Source organism: Lutra lutra, chromosome 12 (assembly GCF_902655055.1).
Source record: "Lutra lutra chromosome 12, mLutLut1.2, whole genome shotgun sequence".
NCBI lineage: Eukaryota > Metazoa > Chordata > Mammalia > Carnivora > Mustelidae > Lutra > Lutra lutra.
The window spans coordinates 57,062,608-57,082,277 of NC_062289.1; the positions used below are offsets into that span (position 1 = coordinate 57,062,608).

Here is a 19,670-nt window from a genome sequence, read left to right on the forward strand (position 1 = left end):
TGGGTATGTGCTATGGTGAGTGCTGTGAAGTGTGTAAACTTGGCGATTCACAGACCTGTACCCCTGGGGCTAATAATACATTATATGTTTATAAAAAATTTTTAAAAATTATTAAAAAAAAAAAAAGGAAAAGAGCAGAGACTCTGGATGATCCTCCTCTGTGGTGTAAACATGGGCAAGTCACATACCCTTTTCATGCCTTGGTCTTCTCGGCAGTTAGATGGGGATGTGGTTAGTGCCTGCCTGGTAGAATTAGTGTGAGGATTAAATGAGTTAATAGATGGCAAATAGTTAATTAAATAGTTAATAGATGCTGAGAAAGGGGCATCTGACACAGTAAGTACATGATAAATGTTAGGTTATATTGTTATTACATTAACAGCATCATTATCATCATCACTATCACCATGAGAACTTTATAGTTTCTGCCTTTTTGGTCATATTTCTAGAATTCCTATCGTCTCTCAGCTAATGTGGTTGTATCTAATAAAAGTAAATTTGGAAACTTTTTTTATTGGTCCATCTGCAGAAAGAGATATATAGTAATCAAATCTTAAATTGGCCAAGTACAAGCTTGAGAGACAGGGCCATTACTTTTGAGGTTGATCCCGGGAAAGTGACAGGACAATTCGGTCTCCATTGTATTTGCAAATTGGAAACTACTGTTGACCTTAGAGGCGGTTGTGAACATTTCACAAGGCATTCAAATACCAGGCATGTATATATGCATGGTAATTTGTTTGTTATTGTCACCATCTTGTTATTTCAGATGTTTTTTATTGTATGGAGGTATTCATTTTTATAATATATATCATTGCTTCTTAGTTTTTTGAGAAAGTTGAAGAATCGGGCCTGGAATCTGAAGGAATTTTTCGACTTTCAGGATGCACTGCCAAAGTCAAGGTACCAAACATTTTTTTTCATTCTTGTGGGAGACCAAAGCTAGTGAGACCCAGTTCATACAGGCCCCAGCTGTTAAGTCCTTTGTTGTCATTGCTGTTGGTACGACCACTTAACCCTGTCTAGTGTTTCTGGATACTTGTGATTAAATATTCCATGATCCTGAGTTGTGTATCCTTTTATTTTTTAGAACAACAACAATAAAAAACCAGCAAGAGAAACAACACATCAATTTACCATGAAAAACTGCTGCTTACCTTTAGTTTAGAAAAGCTAAAATGTCCCATCACTATTTTCAAGGTTAAACACTTTAGTTTGCTGTATTCTTCTAGGTCGTGGAATTTGCTAAGCCAATATTACATAAATCCTTATTTCCATTATCAGTTGCTTTACTTATTTACTTATTTTTTATGTACTATTCTTTTTTTTTTTAAGCATTGGGGGAGAGGGACAGAAGGAGAGAGAGAGAGAGAGAGAATCTCAAGCAGGCTCCACGCCCAGCATGGAGCCTGATGCAGGGCTCCATCTCATGACCCTGAGATCATGACCTGAGCTGAAATCAAGAGTCAGACACTTAACTCACTGAGCCACTGAGGCACCCCCCCGTGATCAGTTGCTTTAAACTTAGAAACGTTCTTTGGCCGTCTTTTTAATGAAAGTCTTTATAAGAATACTTAGGAATGGCTGTCACCACTCAGCAGTTCTAAAACCTAGTTTTATTGAAGGTAATGTTAATTTCTACACTATAAAACCACCTGTGTAATGTGATTCCTTCTGCTTTGCTTTCTTCCTTCCATGTAGTGGCAAACTCCACAGTGATATAAAGGAAAGAATCACTAAAAAGGAAAACCTTTCTCATAAGTTTGTCTACTTGGGGGTATCACAGTGAACAGTTCCACTCTGCCCTTGAATCACTCCCTGGCTGGAAGACATGAAAATCTGAGCAGTTTTAAATAATCAGTCCTTGAGAAAAAAAAAAAGTCTCAGGATGAGGGAAAAATTAACTCGGTTGCAGTGCATAGAGGTGGAAGAGCATCTCTTAATTCATTTTGGTACATGTTTAGGGAAATTCTATTTGTATCAGAAATCTCAGAGTTTTTATTTAGAAGTGTGATGTGATGCTTTTGTAAGTAGAAACTGAGAATAAATAGGCTGTGTCTATTGGAAGCTCCAGAAGGCAGATTCTGAGACGGAATCAGGAGTAGAAGAGGCATAGTGCTTCTGAAGGGTGCAGGGGAGGAAGCCAGGCTGAGTAGGCTGGGCCTCAGACCAGGTGCAGGGCTGACACCAGTCTTCCCTGCCCTTAGGTGTAGCCCCTCAACAGGCTGAGGGGCTCGGCACCAGCTTCCACACCACACAGTCACTGCTCCGGCTTCCTGTGAAGGAGGGGATGAGGCTGATGAGCAGGTGCTAACGGCTGGCCGAGCCAGCTGTCAGGAGTCACCTGCATTATTTTATGCAGTTAATTGGTTTTGTAAGGGAAGTCTGAGCAGTGTGCCACTTTGCCAGTGGCAGTAGGGGTCTGGGCATTTGGAGAGTTGTCACTTCCCTGGGAATGGAGATTGCTAGATGCTAGCACAAGGTCATTTGAAAGGCAAGAAAATGCCTAATGGATCCTCAAGGTTTATTCTTTCTAAATTGAATCTTCTTTTTGTCTTAAATTCCAAGTGTTATGGTTGTCATATGTACCCTGAATCAGAGGATGAGAGTCAGAGAACCAAAGCGAAGTTAGAGAAACAAATTTCCTAGACACAATTAGACTTCATTCCTCTAAATCTCCCTCCATAACTGAGAAGTGGTATTTACACAGATTTTTCCCGGCCTGTGTGTGTGTGTGTGTGTGTGTGTGTGTGTAAAACATAATGGAGGTGATTTAAACTCTCTTTTTCAAATAATCAAAAGGAGACAACATTACACAACCGTTGTAAGCACGAAGTTTAACACCATAGCAGAAGTTCTTTTTCTTTAGCTAATCTTTGCCTGAAAAATGCTTACCAAAGGCTAATAATTCCTTCAGAGTGTTCTTATAGGCACATGCATTCCTGAACCATATTTAGGGAAAAGTCCCTTTTCTTCCCTAATCGGTTTTATGTAGTTTCAGCCTATTTATTCTGTCTCTTACTACTCTGAGAATGTAATCCAGATGTTTGCATGGTTTGAACTCCAGGAAAACCAATGTGAGAGAAATCTGGGCCAGCAAACAGAGACAGGGGAATATCATAGAAAGAAATTGTAACTTGATCTATTAAAGGGGTCTTTATTTCTCTTCTTTGTTCAAACTTTAAACTATTTGTATAAATTCTTCTGTTAGACTAGTTTTTCTAGGAATGTGCTTAGGGAAAGATAGTTTTAAAAACTCCATTATAATTATCCTCAAATTGTGCCAAATGGATGACACTAACCTTAATGTATCATTGTGAGCAGTCTTGTACTTTCAAGGCCTGGTGAGACTAACAGGGGCACAGGCCTGGGGGGAAGCTGCTAGCTTTGGCCACACAGGGAACACAACAGTGGAGCCTGTTCCTGTATTTGAGGCCACAGATCATTTGGAACCCATTTAATGCCTTGGTGTTTCCAGTGATTTTCTTTTCCAAAAAGGACAGTAATTTGAGCTGAACACTGGGGAATACATTTTATGGAAGAAGGCAGGCTGTTTGACATGCGAGGGGTGGTTTTTTTTGTTTTTGTTTTTGTTTTTGACTTGTTTCAGTTATTCTGAGGCTGCTCTAAATGTTTCATAATTATGTTACTTGGTCTACTGGTTTCCCTTCCTGACCTGGTTTTTGAAGCTGAAGGTGGGTCATTTGCATTTTTATAAAATGACCTCCGAAATGGAAGCAGGTTGTATATTTGCTCAGAGCAGATTGAAGGACGTGGCATCTGACCCTAACCTAGTGTCCTCATTAACACTGGACAGAAAACATGACTCCTTTAACCTCTAAATGCTTCCTTTCCTGTCTTTGGCAAGCTAAATTCAATACCTGGTTTATGATTTCATGTTTAGGACCACCATGGAAATGTCAGCTCTGTTCCTATGGCCCTCAGTTTTTTCTGGTCAAAGGAAGAGAGGACATTCTTTCTCTCAGTTTTGTTATATTCTGTCCATCTGGTCAGGATGAAAAGATACTGTTACCCGAATAACCACATATGCATGGGTTTCCCATACTAATAATACTAAAGGTTATCACCGACTGAGAGGAGGGGATGTTATGAGCAGCCAGCGTTTACTGAGTGCTTCCTTTGGGGTGGGCCCTCCCCACTGAACTTTACATTGGATTAACTGATTGAATCTCTGTGAAGTCGTTTTATTTATGTATTTATTTGTTTCTTTATAGAAATTGTATATTTTTATTTGACAGAGAGAGAGACACAGAAAGAGAATACAAGTAGGGTGAGGGGCACAGGGAGAAGCAGACTCCCCACTGAGCAGGGAGCCCCATGTGGGGCTGGATCCCAGGGCCCTGGGATCAAGACCTGAGCCCAAGGCAGACACTTAACAACTGAGCCACCCAGGCACCCCTGAAGTCATTTTAATATCCCTATTACACCGTGAGAAACTGAGACATAGGCTTAACACTAGTCAGTTGTGGAGCTGGGATAAAAACCTAAAGAATCTAGTCATAGAGCCCACTCTTGATGCTGGAGCCATGTTGCTTGGTAAGCAACAAGGCACCACTGTCAGGTTAAAATGGTGGTCATGGTGTGTTTTTGACAGCTTCCGACAGCAGAGGGATGTGGGAGATGAATCTGAGTTATTCTGCTCTCAGTGGTGCTTCCTGCCTTCTTGAAAACAGTTTCACCTTTGCTTTGTAGCACCAGGCAATGGATGGAAGACATTTGCTGCTTTCCCTGTACTTCCTGTTAACAACACTTCCATCTGTCCATGACTCCACCTAGCAGTCAGAGTCATTTTGGACAGATCTGTCACCCTCTAAATAATCCATCACTGATTTGTGAGAATTTTCTCTCACGCATTCCATCAGTGCCACTTCTCCTTTCTCTCTTATAGCTGCTTATCCAGGTTAGTCCTCAATTTCCCAGAAATGGCTCCATGCCCAGTAACTAGTCTCCTTGCCTCTAGTCTGTTCCCTAATCAGCACAAGCTTTATTCTCCAAATCGCTTTCCCATCTGGCTGTCAGAAAAGATAAATCTCACCTTGTTCTCCTGCTTGGGTGTGTTCCATGTTGCCTCGTGGCCCATGGAATAAAGTTCAGTCACATGAGGGCTGGCTCTGGTCTGCGCCCCAGCAACACTGAACCTACCAGAGTTCCCCAGACCCAGTGGGTCTCCTTGCATGTGTACCACTGCTGGAGCGCTTTCTGCTGTCTTGAGTACCCTTCTGTTTACTCTTCCCCTGACAAGTTCCTCACAGACTCAAGACTGGCCTGAGCCAAGTTGGATTCTCCTCTTTCCTCGCTGCATAGCATCCAATATGTGACCTGAGTTAGCATCAGGAGTTCATAAGATGGTCCCATTCACAGAACTGCAAGATGCCTAAAGGCAAAGAATGGATCCCGTGCATCTTCTCTTACCAGAGCCCAGTCTGTGCTCTACTTCTTTTATTCTAGGAAGCACTTTGTATGTATGCTTTAGATACATGCTTTAGTGCTTTACAGAGTGTATTTATCAGCAAAGGATTTGCTTGATTTGCTCTTATTCCTATTAGATTGAGAGCTTCTCAAGGACAAGGAGAAAATCTCCTCTTGCTGTCATTAGTAAGGGCTAGAGGGTGGCTTGGAATCCTGTCTATTTCTCTAAAGGACGTGTATTGCCAGGTTGTCTCCCATGTCCCAGGTTTGGGGCGCCATGACAGCATTAATGTCTGGGCTTGTTAATGAGCTACAGTGTGGTAGGAAAAGGTCAGACGTGCAGACTGACTCTGGCTCTGGGTGACTCAAGGCTGGAAGGCCATAAACACCCTGAGGATTTTCAGAGTTCTCTTTTTGGAGTGGTTAGTGTCAGTTGGGGAGCTGCTATAACTAACTGCTATTAATAGGTAAACTGTATGCAATTCAAGGGGATGGTAGAAAATGAGTTTGAAAAAGAAACATGGAGAATGGGGGCATTGATAATCAGATGAATCGATAATGTGAACTGTATAACCCAACTAAAACTTATGGAGGCTTAGTGATTTTTTTAAAGTATTTATACAGTGTTCCAAACCTTATGAAGGATTGGGCAAGCATGCAGACATGTGGAAGACATGTGTACCTCTTGGCCTAACACTTTGCTGTAACTGCTCCAGGAAGATGTCATTGGTCTGCATGTTGCTATGAGGTCAGAATTCCTTTACTGGCATAGTTTTCATTCTGTATGAGAACTAGTTGAGAGGCATACATTCTTGATCTAATTTAGAAGAAGATGACAGGATGGCAAAAAGAAAAAAAAAAAAGTGGAGGCTTTTGTCAAATCAGTACATTTATCCTGTGGGGATGTAAGTGGTATTCGGCCAAAACCACAGAAACAAAACTATGATGAGTAAGGAATTTTATAGTTCTGTAGAATTAGCAGATTATTTCAAGATTAACATTATTCTGAAAAGATTTTAGAAAAAAATCATTCAAAAAGAGTTATTTCAGTTCTTTATGTTGAAAAAGTTAGGCTTGGTAGATATTGGCTTTTCAATCTATTTACAAAAATAATTTATGTAATGACAGTTTTAAAAGGGAAAGGGGGATCAGGTGGTAAAAACACTTTGAATATTGACTGTTTTTCTTGATTTTCAGCAATACCGTGAAGAACTGGATGCCAAGTTTAATGCTGATAAATTTAAATGGGACAGAATGTGCCATAGAGAAGCTGCAGTAATGTTGAAGGCTTTTTTCAGAGAACTACCCACCTCTCTCTTCCCTGTGGAATATATACCTGCCTTCATCACTCTCATAGAAAGTAGGTGGAAGAAGTTAAGTGTGAATGGGCTAAGATATAAGATTAATAAAGTGACACAGAGCAAAAGAAAGATGCATAATCAATTGTGATTATAAATGTACAGGTTTCCTATTTCCTGGCAGTGATTGGTGAAATACTGAGTTTAATGGTAAACAGTCCTCTCTTTCCCTTATTAAGTCTGGTAGATACAAGTTAGCAGATTTTATGACCGTTAAAAGAGCGGCTTGCCAAAAGACCAGGCTCTTGAGATTTGAATTCTTGTTCAACCATCTATTAGCCATGTAATCAACCTTTCTGAGCTTCATTACTGCACCTATAAATTACAGATAACAATTGCTTGTCAGGGTTGTTGTGGTTATCGAATGAAGACATCTAGAATAATACCTGGTGTGTAATAGTCCTTCCAAAAACAGAAGGTCTCTTCCTTCTTTAAATCCAAGGTCCTGGGTTTGATGATGTGTAAAACACAATAAATGCAGCACAGAAGGTGTTTTGTCTCTGAAAACTACAAAGTCACATAGATTAGACCTTAAGTGAGGAACTTGGATAAAAGCATGGAAACTGGAAAGTGTGTGTTGTATTTGGCAATGAGAGGATAATTTGGCATGCTTTTTTAGCCTGAGGGTTGAATAGTGTGGAGATGTGACAAGAGAGAATTTAGGAAAGCAGAATGGGTTTACATGAAGGGGCTTTGACTACTAACCAGAGGAATTCAGGGGTCACAGAGCTGTTAAATAAATGGCAATTCTGCATGGACAAAAAAGGCCCATGGACAAATTGAAAGGACACACCCCTTATAAAAAGGTTGGCCACTGCTCAGCTCTAAAAAATGGTTACCATGTAGGAATGAGAGCCAAAATCCACACTTTAATAGGGAAACTGTTAATTTGAAAATATCAGCTACAAATTCAAATTTGAAAACACTCTGTGAGCCTAACAAATGATATCTATATCTGCCAGTTTACAGCTTCCTGCAGGTTGACCAGAACTATAAAATCCTTAAAACCACAATGAAAGAAAATAATAGGTCCTAAGTTTTATGACAAAATTTGTCCTAAAAAATAGTAGGTTCTAAATCTTTAAACATTTTAACTAAATCAGATTCATAAAATAATCCTTTGTGCCTTCAGAAAAGAGAATACCATAGGCATGGCAGTTTTTTCCTAAGCTTTAATTCACATGCCATCTGTGACTAGGATCTCTTTACTTTGTAAGATGTAGTATTTTGTTTTATGAGAGACGCTTACAAAGAGAGAAGAGCTAGTTTGCTTCATTCTTTTTTTATTTCAGATATTGTGTTTTGTCAGTTCTAGAATTTCCGGTTGGTGCGTTTTTTAATTGAAATATAATTAATATACAGTGTTACATTAGTTTTAGGTGTATAATATAATGATTAAATAATTTGATACATTTTTCAGTACTCATCATGATAAGTGTACTTTTTAAAAAATATTTTTACTAACATATAATGTATTATTTGCCCCAAGGGTACAGATCTCTGAATCATCAGGCTACATATTTCACAGCACTCATCATAGCACATGCCTTCCCCAGTGTCCATAACCCAACCACCCTCTCCCTACCCCCCCACTCCCAGCAATCCTCAGTTTGTTTCTGAGATTAAGATTTCTTACGGTTTGTCTCCATCCTGATCCCATCTTGTTTCATTTTTTTCCTTACCTATCCCCAAAATCTCCCACCCTGCTTCTTAAATTCCTCATATCAGAGAGATCATATGATAATTGTCTTTCTCTGATTGACTTATTTCACTCAGCATAATACCTTCTAGTTCCATCCACATCATTGCAAATGGCAAGATTTCATTTCTTTCTTTTTTATTTATTTATTTTTTTTTTAAGATTTTACTTATTTATTTGACACACAGAGATCACAAGTAGGCAGAGAGGCAGACAGAGAGAGAGGGGGCAAAGCAGGCTCCCTGCTGAGCAGAGAGCCCGATGTGGGGCTCGATCCTGGGACCCTGAGATCATGACCCGAGCTGAAGGCAGAGGTTTAACCCACTGAGCCACCCAGGCGCCCCCAAGATTTCATTTCTTTTGATGGCTGCATAGTATCCCATTGTACATATATACCTCATCTTCTTTATCCATTCATCTGTTGATGGATATCTAGGTTCTTTCCATAGCTTGGCTATTGTGGATATTGCTGCTATCAACATTCGAGTGCACGTGCCCCATCAGATCACTACATTTGAGTCTTTAGGGTAAATACCCAGTAGTGCGATTGCTGGGTCCTTTATCTTTTTCACCCATCCCCTTTCCACCTCCCCTCTGGCAGCCACCAGTTTGTTCTCTATATATTTAAGAGTCTGGTTTTTTTGTCTCTCTCTCTCTCTCTCTCTCTCTTTTTTTTTTTTTTGGTTGTTCATTTGTTTTGTTTCTTAAATTGCACATGAGCAAAAAAAATCATACGGTATTTTTCTTTCTCCGACTGACTTATTTTACTTAGAATTATACCTTCTAGATCCATCCATGTTTTTGCAAATGGTAAGATATTCGGGTTTTTTATGGCTAAGTAATATTCCATTATATGTATGTGTGTGTGTGTACATTGTGTGTATATATACACACAGATACAAACCCCACATCTGCTTAATTTTTTTTCACACCATATTTTCTTTATCCATTTATCTGGATGGTAGATACTGGGGTTGCTTCCGTATCTTGGCAATGGTGAATAATGCTGCAGTAAACATAGGGGTGCACGTATCTTTTTGAATTAGTGTTTTTGTTTTCTTTTGATAAAGGCCCAGCAGTGGAATTACTGGATCATATGGTAGTTATGCTTTTAACTTTCTGAGGAACTTCCATAGGGTTTTCCACAGTGGCTGTGCCAGTTTGCGTTCCCATCAACTGTGCATAAGTGTTCCTTTTTCTCCACATCCACAGCAACACTTGTTACTTGTGTTTTTTATTTTAGTTATTCTGACAAGTGTAAAGTAACATCTCATTTACATTTTTTCATATGTCTGTTGGCCGTCTCTATCTTCTTAGGAAAAATGTCTGTTCAGGTCCTACACCCATTTTTTAAATCAGATTACTTGGGGTTTTTTGGTGTTAAGTTTATGCATTTTGAATATTAACCCCTTATCAGATAGATCATTTATAAATATCTTCTCCCATTCAGTAGGTTGCCTTTTTGTTTTGTTGATGATTTCCTTCACTGTGCAGAGCCTTTTAGTTTGGGGTAGTCCCAGTAGTTTAATTTTGCTTTTTTTTGTTTCCCTCGCCTGAGGATATTATCTAGAAAAATCTTCCTATGGCTGATGTCAAAGAGATTACTGCTTATGTTTTCTTCTAGAAGTTTTATGGTTTTAGATCACACATTTAGGTCTTTAATCTGTTTTGAGTTTTTCTTTTTTTTTTTTTAAAGATTTTATTTATTTATTTGACAAAGATACAGCGAGCAAGAGAACACAAGCAGGGGTAGTAGGAGAGGGAGAAACAGGCTCCCTGCTCAGCAGGGAGCCTGATGCGGAGCTCAATCTCAGGACTCTGGTTTCGTGGCCTGACCCGAAGGCAGATGCTTAACCAACTGAGCCACCCAGGTGCCCCTTTTTTTGTATTTTGAATTCATTTTTGCATATAAGTATGTAAGACCATGGTCTAGTTCCATAGAAACATTCTTTTGCATGTGGCTGCCGGTTTTCTCAACACCATTTGTTGAAGAGATTGTCTTTTCCCCGCTGAATATTCTTGTCTCCCTTACCATATTCTTATTTCCTTTTTAAGGATTTTATTTGCTGAGATAGCCTATCTTTTCATCCATTATAAGCATATTTTTCTTCACATCATTGAACATAGTTATGATAGATGTTTCAAAATCCTTGTCCACTAGTGCCAGCATCTGGGTCTCCTCCGGGTTGGTTTCTGTTGATTGTCTTTTCCCTTGAGAATGCATTTACATTATCAAGTAAATTTAAACTATTTCCTGAACGTTGTAAATATTGTGTTTTAGAAACTCTGCATTCTATAATATTTCTCCAAAGAGGTTGGAGTTTTGTTTTGGTTTTTGTTTCTTGTTTGTTTGTATTTGAGCCAACAATTTACTTGCATGTAAATTGAACTCAAATGTAATGGTCTTCTGGACTTAGTTCAGTTGTGTATCCTTACCAGTGCTACTCCACACATGCTTCGTTCATGAGTCAACCAAGATTTTATACCAGAATCAGGGCCTCCTCCTGTTATTTCCCAGTGTCTGTGGTCGTCTTGAATCCTATCTTTTGATTGTTCAAGCAGAAGGACTGGAATTTCAGCTAACTCCTACAATACCACCATAGACTAAAAGCCGGAATAGTGGGAAACTCCCTGTGCCATTCCCTAATTCCAAGCGTCCAGTCCTCTAAATCTGCCTGCTTTTATGAATTCTTCACTGCCTTAGATAGTTGTTTTTTGTATTTGTCCAGAGTTTATAGTTATCTTCAGGTGTCTTAGTCAGGAAGGAGCTTATTCAGCCATACCTGAAGCAGGACTTCCTCCCTTCAATTTGTAAGTTCAAAAAGGGTAGTATTTTCTATATAGTTTGCTCTCCTGGGTAATGGAGAAGTATTCGTTTTCCCTTGATCTGTGGTATATACACTAAATAATTCATCAAAACAAATTGGTGCCACAGACGATTTTTTTTTTCTGTTTGCGGTTTTGTGGTATTATGAAATTTTGCCAGGATGAGTCCAGTGCCAATCCTATTCAGAGAATCTTATTTTAAAAAGTCATAAACTAGGTTTCCTTAACATCATTGTTCCGTGTCTGACTGTAGCCAGTACACTTCATTGAAGGGAGGAAATCTGGAAAATATCTTGAAAAGGTTCACAGAGGAATCCACATTTTTTGGTATGACTTTGAAAGTGAAAAATATCATGTTGCAGTGATTGATTTGATACCAGCCAACCCCACAGGAAGCCCAGAGTTCTGGGCTGCTCCCAACAGGGAAAATGGCCTTTTTGCTACCTAGAGTAAGCCCTAGTTATAACGAGATTTTCTGAAGGAAAGAATTATTGGTACGTGTGTTTAAACTGCTAATCTTTATGGTTTAAAATGGGGTTTGGAGAATGTAGTCTTTTAGTGTAATCACATTCTCTTTCCAAACTGGCCCAAAACTTGTCCATAAAATTAAAAGACTAAGTCAAGCTTTAGATACTTTTGTGAAAAGTTGAATACTTTTCTGAGAAAATAATGACCTCAAGGGAAAAAGATCCTAACCAGGATGCAGTAATGAATTAACTACGAAACTATTAGCTACAAAGTGGTATAGGTATAGGTTTCCTAAATAAAATGAAAATGGATTATTTGCCAGTTTAGAGTTTCAGTCTTAAAAGTAACTTCATAATTTCTCTGAAATTGGTGGAAATACAGAGGCTGCATCTGCATCTCTTGTTCCCTCTACCAGAGGGTTGGCTGCATTGGAAGATTATAGACAGCCCGTAGTTTATGTATTAAGATAATGCCTTATCTGTCCCTCAGTGGTTTGTACTGAGATATATTCCTGATAGTTCCTGTTAATCAAGTAAACTCATGTCAATGTACATTAGTCATTTTCAAAAACATCCTGACCCTGTGTCATTTTTGTTTACAGATTTGACTAAATTTCTAAAAATCCACATGGGGATTATACCAAGACAATATGATATAGTCCTATAAATAATCTCCCAGCTGATTCTTTGTTACATAGTTATGCACATTTGTCATGTACTCCTAACTATACTCCTAACTAGGATGCACACAATCTCCTATAACCTAGTAGCTTGTCTCAAGAGTGTTTCCACTGCTGTAAAGCTAAGTAACTTTACAGGCAGGTGACTGCCTTTCATCCATTGAATATAAATAGATATTCATGCAGTAGAGAACTCCCCAGGGATGCTAGAATATAATGCTTCCCCCCAGGAACTCCCCACCAGGAGACCATTGTGAGGAGAATACAGAGAAACAAAGCAAAGCCTGGAATGCTCTGATATACTCTACGTTTTCAGCATAGCTGGTTGTGGATTATCCAGTTGTGGATGGAATCCCTAAAATTCTTTCCCTAAAACAGTGTTTAATAGGCAGCTATAAATGCCAGCCCTCTGGCGCCATCTTCTGTCATTTTATCAAGGAATAAAATACTCAAGAATCTCTAAAGCTCCAACAATAGCCACGTTCCTTAAATGTCCATTTATGATCTAGAATAAATGTCTTTAATCACAATTACAAGAGCATACACATATCGAGGCAACTATGTTATAGGCACTGATGTAAACACTCTCCATATACTAACTCACTTAGTCTTTGCAGTAACCCAGGGAGATAGGTAGATGTGCCTACTCGTGTTTTACAGATGGCAAAATAGTAGCAATGAGGGGTTAAATAGGCTGCACAAGGTCACTCAGTGACCAAAGTAGTTGCAGGATTTGAACCTGGTTCTAGAATCTATCCTCTTAGTAATTATACTTTGCTGCCTTGTTATGTAGAAACAAGATTTATTTTCTGTTGACTTGAGCTTTTAAGCCTTCTGTTCATGGCATATAAGTAAAGCAGGGCCTGTGGAAGTACTTTGAAAAGGGAGATGTTATACAGATCTAGAATTATTTTGAGGATCTCATTGGCCACCTGCCTCTACAGTAACATTATGGGATGTAAAAGAGGAGTTGATCGACTGCGGCTCTTGTCCAAGTTAACAAATTTACACTGTTGGGCACCAAACCGGAGTCTTCACCACTGAAAGCTGTCAGGAGCCCTCCTGTGCCACCAGATGTTAGCAAGAAATGTTGTCAGAATGCATCAGTGTTGTTCAAAATGTGTGGTTATTTCTGTTTTCTTGTTAGGAGGGCCTCACATCAAAGTACAGTTTCAAGCTTTACATCTCATGATCATGGCACTGCCTGATGCCAACAGGGACACAGCCCAGGTATGTTATATCAACCTCATGGTCTATCATTGGCCCTTCTTAGTCAAAGATAATGGCTCAGATGGAAAAATAAAGACCAAGATGACAACTTACTAAGCCAGCTAAGCATGTTGCCAGCCTGTTATTGCTTTTCCACATTCTTACTGCTATTCTCCCAAGGAAGACAGGAAAGAACATAAATCCTGGAATCTTCTCTGAACATTTAGTTTAATTCATTCAATCTATTAAGAGATATTGAGTATCTGTCTAGTGCCAGGCACTGGCCTAGGGTTAGCAAGAGGAGAAGCAAAGATGGGAGACAAATTGGATAATGTCAGAAGAAGACAAATGTGATAATGTCAGAGGCCATTATGTAAGCTGCAGAATGTAAAGCTCTATAATTTTAGGTCCTCAGCTACTCACTTCAGTCTGGTGACAAAAGATCCAAAGAGTATGCTTAAGGAGGAAATTTGAAGTCACTGATTTAAATGAAATTTCTAAAATGTTGGTGTCTTACAGCTTATAAAGATAATTCAGTGAAACCATCCTAGAATCTTGGTATTTTAGAAATCACCTGATAACGATCTTCTCATTTTATAGGTTAGGAAAATTAGACTCAGAAAAATGATTTTTCCATTAACATATAATATAACATTTGATAGAACCATATTCCTTGGTTCTCCCAAATATTTTGTGCCTTATTTCAGATTTATTTCCTTGCTGTATGTTGGCAAAAATCAAAAGTTTTTCTTCTTATTTTGATAATGATTCTGTATGCAATAGGAAATTTGCTGTAAGTACAACAGGTGTTTGGAATCTTTGAAATGAAATTGAGTTAAGATGAGTTGGAAAGAGCACGTAATTTGGGGGCCAGTAAACATAATGCTGAAAACAAAGATGATTCTTTGTGCTGCCTCTCATCAGACATTTCAATTTGGTGAGAGCCTTTCCTCCTACATAATAAAATAAGTGTGTCAATTATATCCTCAAGGATGGGGGTTGGATGTGACATAAGAATGTCTATTTCTAGTATAATTCAGTAATATTTCAAAAGCTGGAAATTTATTAGCTTGTTTTGGGGGTATTTGTAAACAGTGTTCTTTTATATATAAAGAAAAAAAAGATGCATCTGCTGTCAGATATTTGGCTCAGAATGTCATCTATCCTCTCATATATCCAAGGATGCAGTAAGAACAGGTAATCTAACACTTTTCTAACAGAAGATCCTCAAAAACGTCATGGGACTGGTGGAGATGCCCACGCGCGCGCACACACACACACACACTCACACACACACTTTTTCCCCATTCTACATTGTGACTGGATCTAGGATTGAAGCTGATGTGCTATAGAGATCAAGAGCTCTGGCTCGAGAATCAGGTGTTCTCAGTTCAAATCCTGGCTCTGCCACTTAATTAATTGACATTGGGCAGAGAGAGCTACCTGAATCTTTTCCATTAGCTTCCTCATCTGTCAAACAGTGTTAATAATAGTACCTACTTCACAGGGTTTGTAATGATAATAAAGTCAGTGATATATATGAAGTATTAAGAATGCTTGGCTTCCTAATAAACCCTCACATAAATGTTGACTGTTATTACTATTATATGCCAACCATTTTCTCATTAAAAATACTATAGCAGAATTTAAACTTGAGAAACTAAAGAGAATTTTTTTGTATCTTTTCATTTTAAGATTTCAGCCCTCTTGGTGAATTTCAGAAGGTTCTCACAAGCATCTGTACTTTGGTGGCTCAGCCAAACTTTAAGCTTTCTCAAATCTCTCTCTCTCTCTCTCTCTTTTTAAATGCCAAGAACAGCTGCATGTAAGCATTTCCGTTTGGTCTGCTGAATATTCCAAAATTGAAAAGCAGTAGAAAAATGATACCCAAAAAATAAAATTTTTCAATTTTTCAATTGAGTTTACATTTGGACCGAGGAATAAGATACTCCTGTTTTTTGGGATTTTTGTGGTTTTTTTTTTTAATGGGTTTTTCCTTTCCCAAGGAAATAGTAGATAGTTTTCAATGGTAATGCTTTAAATTAAGGATTTTTTTAGAATTCCTTTTCTTCCTTTGCAACAAAACTTCATGTTTATTTGAAATGCAGTGTTTCCTCTTTCTAGTTTACTACGTAATTTTAATATTTGTCAGCCTTGTTTTGGATAAAAGAAAATAAAAATGCAAACTATCATTTATAAAATCTCTAATATAATAAACTCAATAAAGATGGAAGTACTTTTATGATGTAGAGAATTCAATAAACTATTCATTCACATTTCTTATTAATACTTTTAAGGAATAAAAGGGGCAACATTATATATTTAACCATTCTATAGTTCTGACAGTTTTCCAAGGGCACCATGAAGGGGTATAGAAATGAATGATAGCAATCAGTGATGCCTTTTGATAAAATACAGTCATGTGACACAGTGCTGTTTCTTGTTAGGCCCTCATGACATTCTTCAATAAAGTGATTGCCAACGAATCAAAAAACCGAATGAGTATATGGAATATTTCTACTATAATGGCACCAAACCTTTTCTTCAGTCGAAGCAAGCATTCTGATTATGAAGAATTACAGTTAGCAAACACTGCAGCGCACATCATCCGCCTAATGCTTAAATACCAGAAAATTCTGTGGAAGGTGAGTAACAGTGTGATAACTGTGCTGTTTTCCTTGGAAGCCCACCTACACCTAGGAAATATAAAGGCTATATGCCCTTAGTCACGGGGAGGAAATGTGAGAAGATAATTCCAGGTTGCTTGTGGCATCTTTGTACATTCTTTAATGGCTGCTCCTAAGCATGTTTTCCCTTTTAAACAAGAATCCTTACCGTTTTCTCTAATCTTTACAAGGACAAATGCCACAGTCCCTGGTTCCAGGATACGGAGTGTCCAGAAGAAGTCTAACAGGGAGATTTAATTCAGATGCTTTCCTTTTGATTCAAGCAGTGTTTCTTCTCCAGGTTCCGTCTTTCTTAATCATGCAAGTCAGAAGAATGAATGAAGCTACCATGTTGTTAAAGAAGCAGCTCCCAAGTGTCAAAAAGCTGCTGAGGAGGAAGACCATAGAGCGAGAGGTAATGACAATGAACTAAGGATGCAAATGTTGTTATTACCCAGGTTTTTATTTCTCAAAGTGTAACACGAAGTAGCTTGTAATTTAGAACCAAAAAATTTATATTCTCACCCTTGTGACTATAAATATTTTGGAAATGGTATTCATAACAGAGTACCAAGGTCTTGCCATTTTGTTGAATTACGTGTTTCTGGTTGAAGTTTTTGAAATATCTCTATCATGACAGTTATTTAAAATTCTGTTAAGTACTTAAGTCTAAGATGGTTCTCACAAAGACATCAACCTTTTAGTTCCTGCAAATTAGATTTAGGGCAATCCAGTATATCTAATAAATAAAGAATTCTCTAGTGATTAGATAATAAAATAATTTTTAGTCTTCGAGTTGTTTAGTATAAATTCATTACATTCCAAAGAACTTTTGCTTAAGTATAGTTTGTATGGAGGTGAAAAGGGAACAGGTTTTAGAAGAATTATCTTTATTGCTTTAATTTAATTTGAGGAGAATCATGAGTGTCAGAACATTCAACCTTGAGGAGGATATAGAGAAATTTGCTTTTCTCTTAAAGGAATTTCCACCTAATGTGGGAGAGAAATGTGTACAAGAACCATGAATATGCATTAAGTGTTAGACCAGTTGTATGGACCATGTGGCAGGACCATGCAGAAGAGAAAGAATGAGCTCCATTGTGGGGAATTGTGGACACCTTCTGAAAGAAGTGTGATGTTTGAGCTACATCAAGAAGGACAGATGGTATTTTGAAGGGAGAAGGGAGGAAAAAGTTAATCCAGGGAAAGGAATAGTAAATGGCAAAGCAGTGAACTGGGAGTATTGCTTATTAATCTATCATAATCATGATGAATGTCTGTATTCCTTTATTGATTACAGGCAAAGTGACTTCAGAATAAGTAGAATCAACATTTAAATTTGGAAAAAAGATTGCTTTGAGAAAAAAAAGTCCATTTTTAAAAAAACTTTGCTGATATTTTCCTCATATCATATGGTTCACTTATTTAATGTGTAAAATCCAGTGGTTTTTAGTATATTCCCAGATGTTTGCAATCATCAGTGCAGTCAAGTTTAGAACATTCTCATCACCTGAAAAAACACCATCCTCTTTGGCTATCATCCCCCTAAATACACCTCCACCATTTCCTTCTACCAGTCCTAAGCAACAATTTATCAACTTTCTGTCTCTATAGAATTCCCTGTTTTGGACTTTTAATGAATTAAATCATATACTATGTGACCTTCTGTGACTGGGTTATTACATTTAGCATTATATTTTCATGGTTCATCCAGGTTGTAGTATGTATCAGTACTTGTTTTTTATGGCCAAGTAACATTCCCTTATATGGATTTCCACATATTTTTTATACATTCATTTATTGATAGACATTTGGGTTGATTATATCTTTTACTTGTTATGAGTAATGCTGCTATAAACTTTTATACTTCTATATAGAGACATGTTTTAATTCTCTTGGGTATATGGTGGATAATAAAGCAACTCTATGTTGAATCATCTGAAGAACTGCTAGACTATTTTTCCAAAGCAGCTGTCCCATTTTTACATTTTCACCAGTAGTGTGTGAGGATTCAGATTTTTCCATATCCTCACCAAAACTTGTTATAATCAGCAACTAATTTTATCCATCCTTTTAGTATAAAGTGGTATCTTACTGTGGTTTTGACTTGCATTTCCCTGAGTACTAATGATGGTGAGCATCTTTTCATGAGCCTCTTAGCTATTTGTGTATCTTCACTGGAGAAATGTCTATTCAAATTCTTTGCCAATTTTTTTTTTATTAATTTTTATTTTTTTCAGCATAACAGTATTCATTATTTTTGCACCACACCCAGTGCTCCATGCAATCCGTGCCCTCTACAATACCCACCACCTGGTGCCCCCAACCTCCCACCCCCCACCCCTTCAAAATTCTCAGATCGTTTTTCAGAGTCCATAGTCTCTCATGGTTCACCTCCCCTTCCAATTTCCCTCAACTCCCTTCTCCTCTCCATCTCCCCTTGTCCTCCATGCTATTTCTTATGTTCCACAAATAAGTGAAACCATATGATAATTGACTCTCTCTGCTTGACTTATTTCACTCAGCATAATCTCTTCCAGTCCGGTCCATGTTGCTACAAAACTTGGGTATTCATCCTTTCTTTTTTCTTTTTTTTTTTTTTTTTACAGCTTTATAAACATATATTTTTATCCCCAGGGGTACAGGTCTGTGAATCGCCAGGTTTACACACTTCACAGCACTCACCATAGCACATACCCTCCCCAATATCCATAACCCCACCCCCCTCTCCCAACCCCCTCCCCCCATCAACCCTCAGTTTGTTTTGTGAGATTAAGAGTCACTTATGGTTTGCCTCCCTCCCAATCCCATCTTGTTTCATTTACTCTTCTCCTACCGCCTCAACCCCCCATGTTGCATCTCCTCTCCCTAGGTCTTTTGCTGTATGATTTTTTTCCCACAATTTCTCCATTACTGCTTTCATTTTTGTAGAGTATTTTCTAGTATACCACTTTTCATTATTCTACTATATATTTTTGTTGAAAGAAACTGTTGTTTCTTTTATTACACATTTTTTAAATTATCTCCTAATGGTTGCCCTGAGGACTACAAGGACCATCTAAATATATTGCAATCTAGTTCATACTAGTTTCACCTGTAAAAACTCTACTTATAGACCCCCATATCTCCTGCTTTATGCTGTTATTGCCACAAATTGCATCTTTTTTTTGAAGATTTTATTTATTTATTTGACAGAACAAGACAACGAGAGAGGGAACACAAGCAGGGGGAGTAAGAGAGGAAGAAGAGGGCTTTCCACTGAGCAGGGAGCCTGATGTGGGGCTCCATTCAAGGCCCCTGGGGTCATGACCTGAGCTAAAGGCAGATGCTTAACC

General features: G+C 38.1%; 1 protein-coding gene across 8 annotated transcripts in view; it reads left to right on the forward strand.

Moving 5' to 3' along the window:
• ARHGAP28 (Rho GTPase activating protein 28) overlaps positions 1-19,670 on the forward strand; it is a 249,382-nt gene that overhangs the window by 208,105 nt on the left and 21,607 nt on the right. For all 8 annotated transcript variants that reach the window (XM_047697642.1, XM_047697643.1, XM_047697646.1 and 5 more), the window contains 5 exons: positions 826-903; positions 6,628-6,790; positions 13,608-13,690; positions 16,117-16,314; positions 16,637-16,750. In XM_047697642.1, coding sequence (XP_047553598.1) covers positions 826-903; positions 6,628-6,790; positions 13,608-13,690; positions 16,117-16,314; positions 16,637-16,750 — 636 coding nt within the window. The remainder of the gene's footprint in view (positions 1-825; positions 904-6,627; positions 6,791-13,607; positions 13,691-16,116; positions 16,315-16,636; positions 16,751-19,670) is intronic.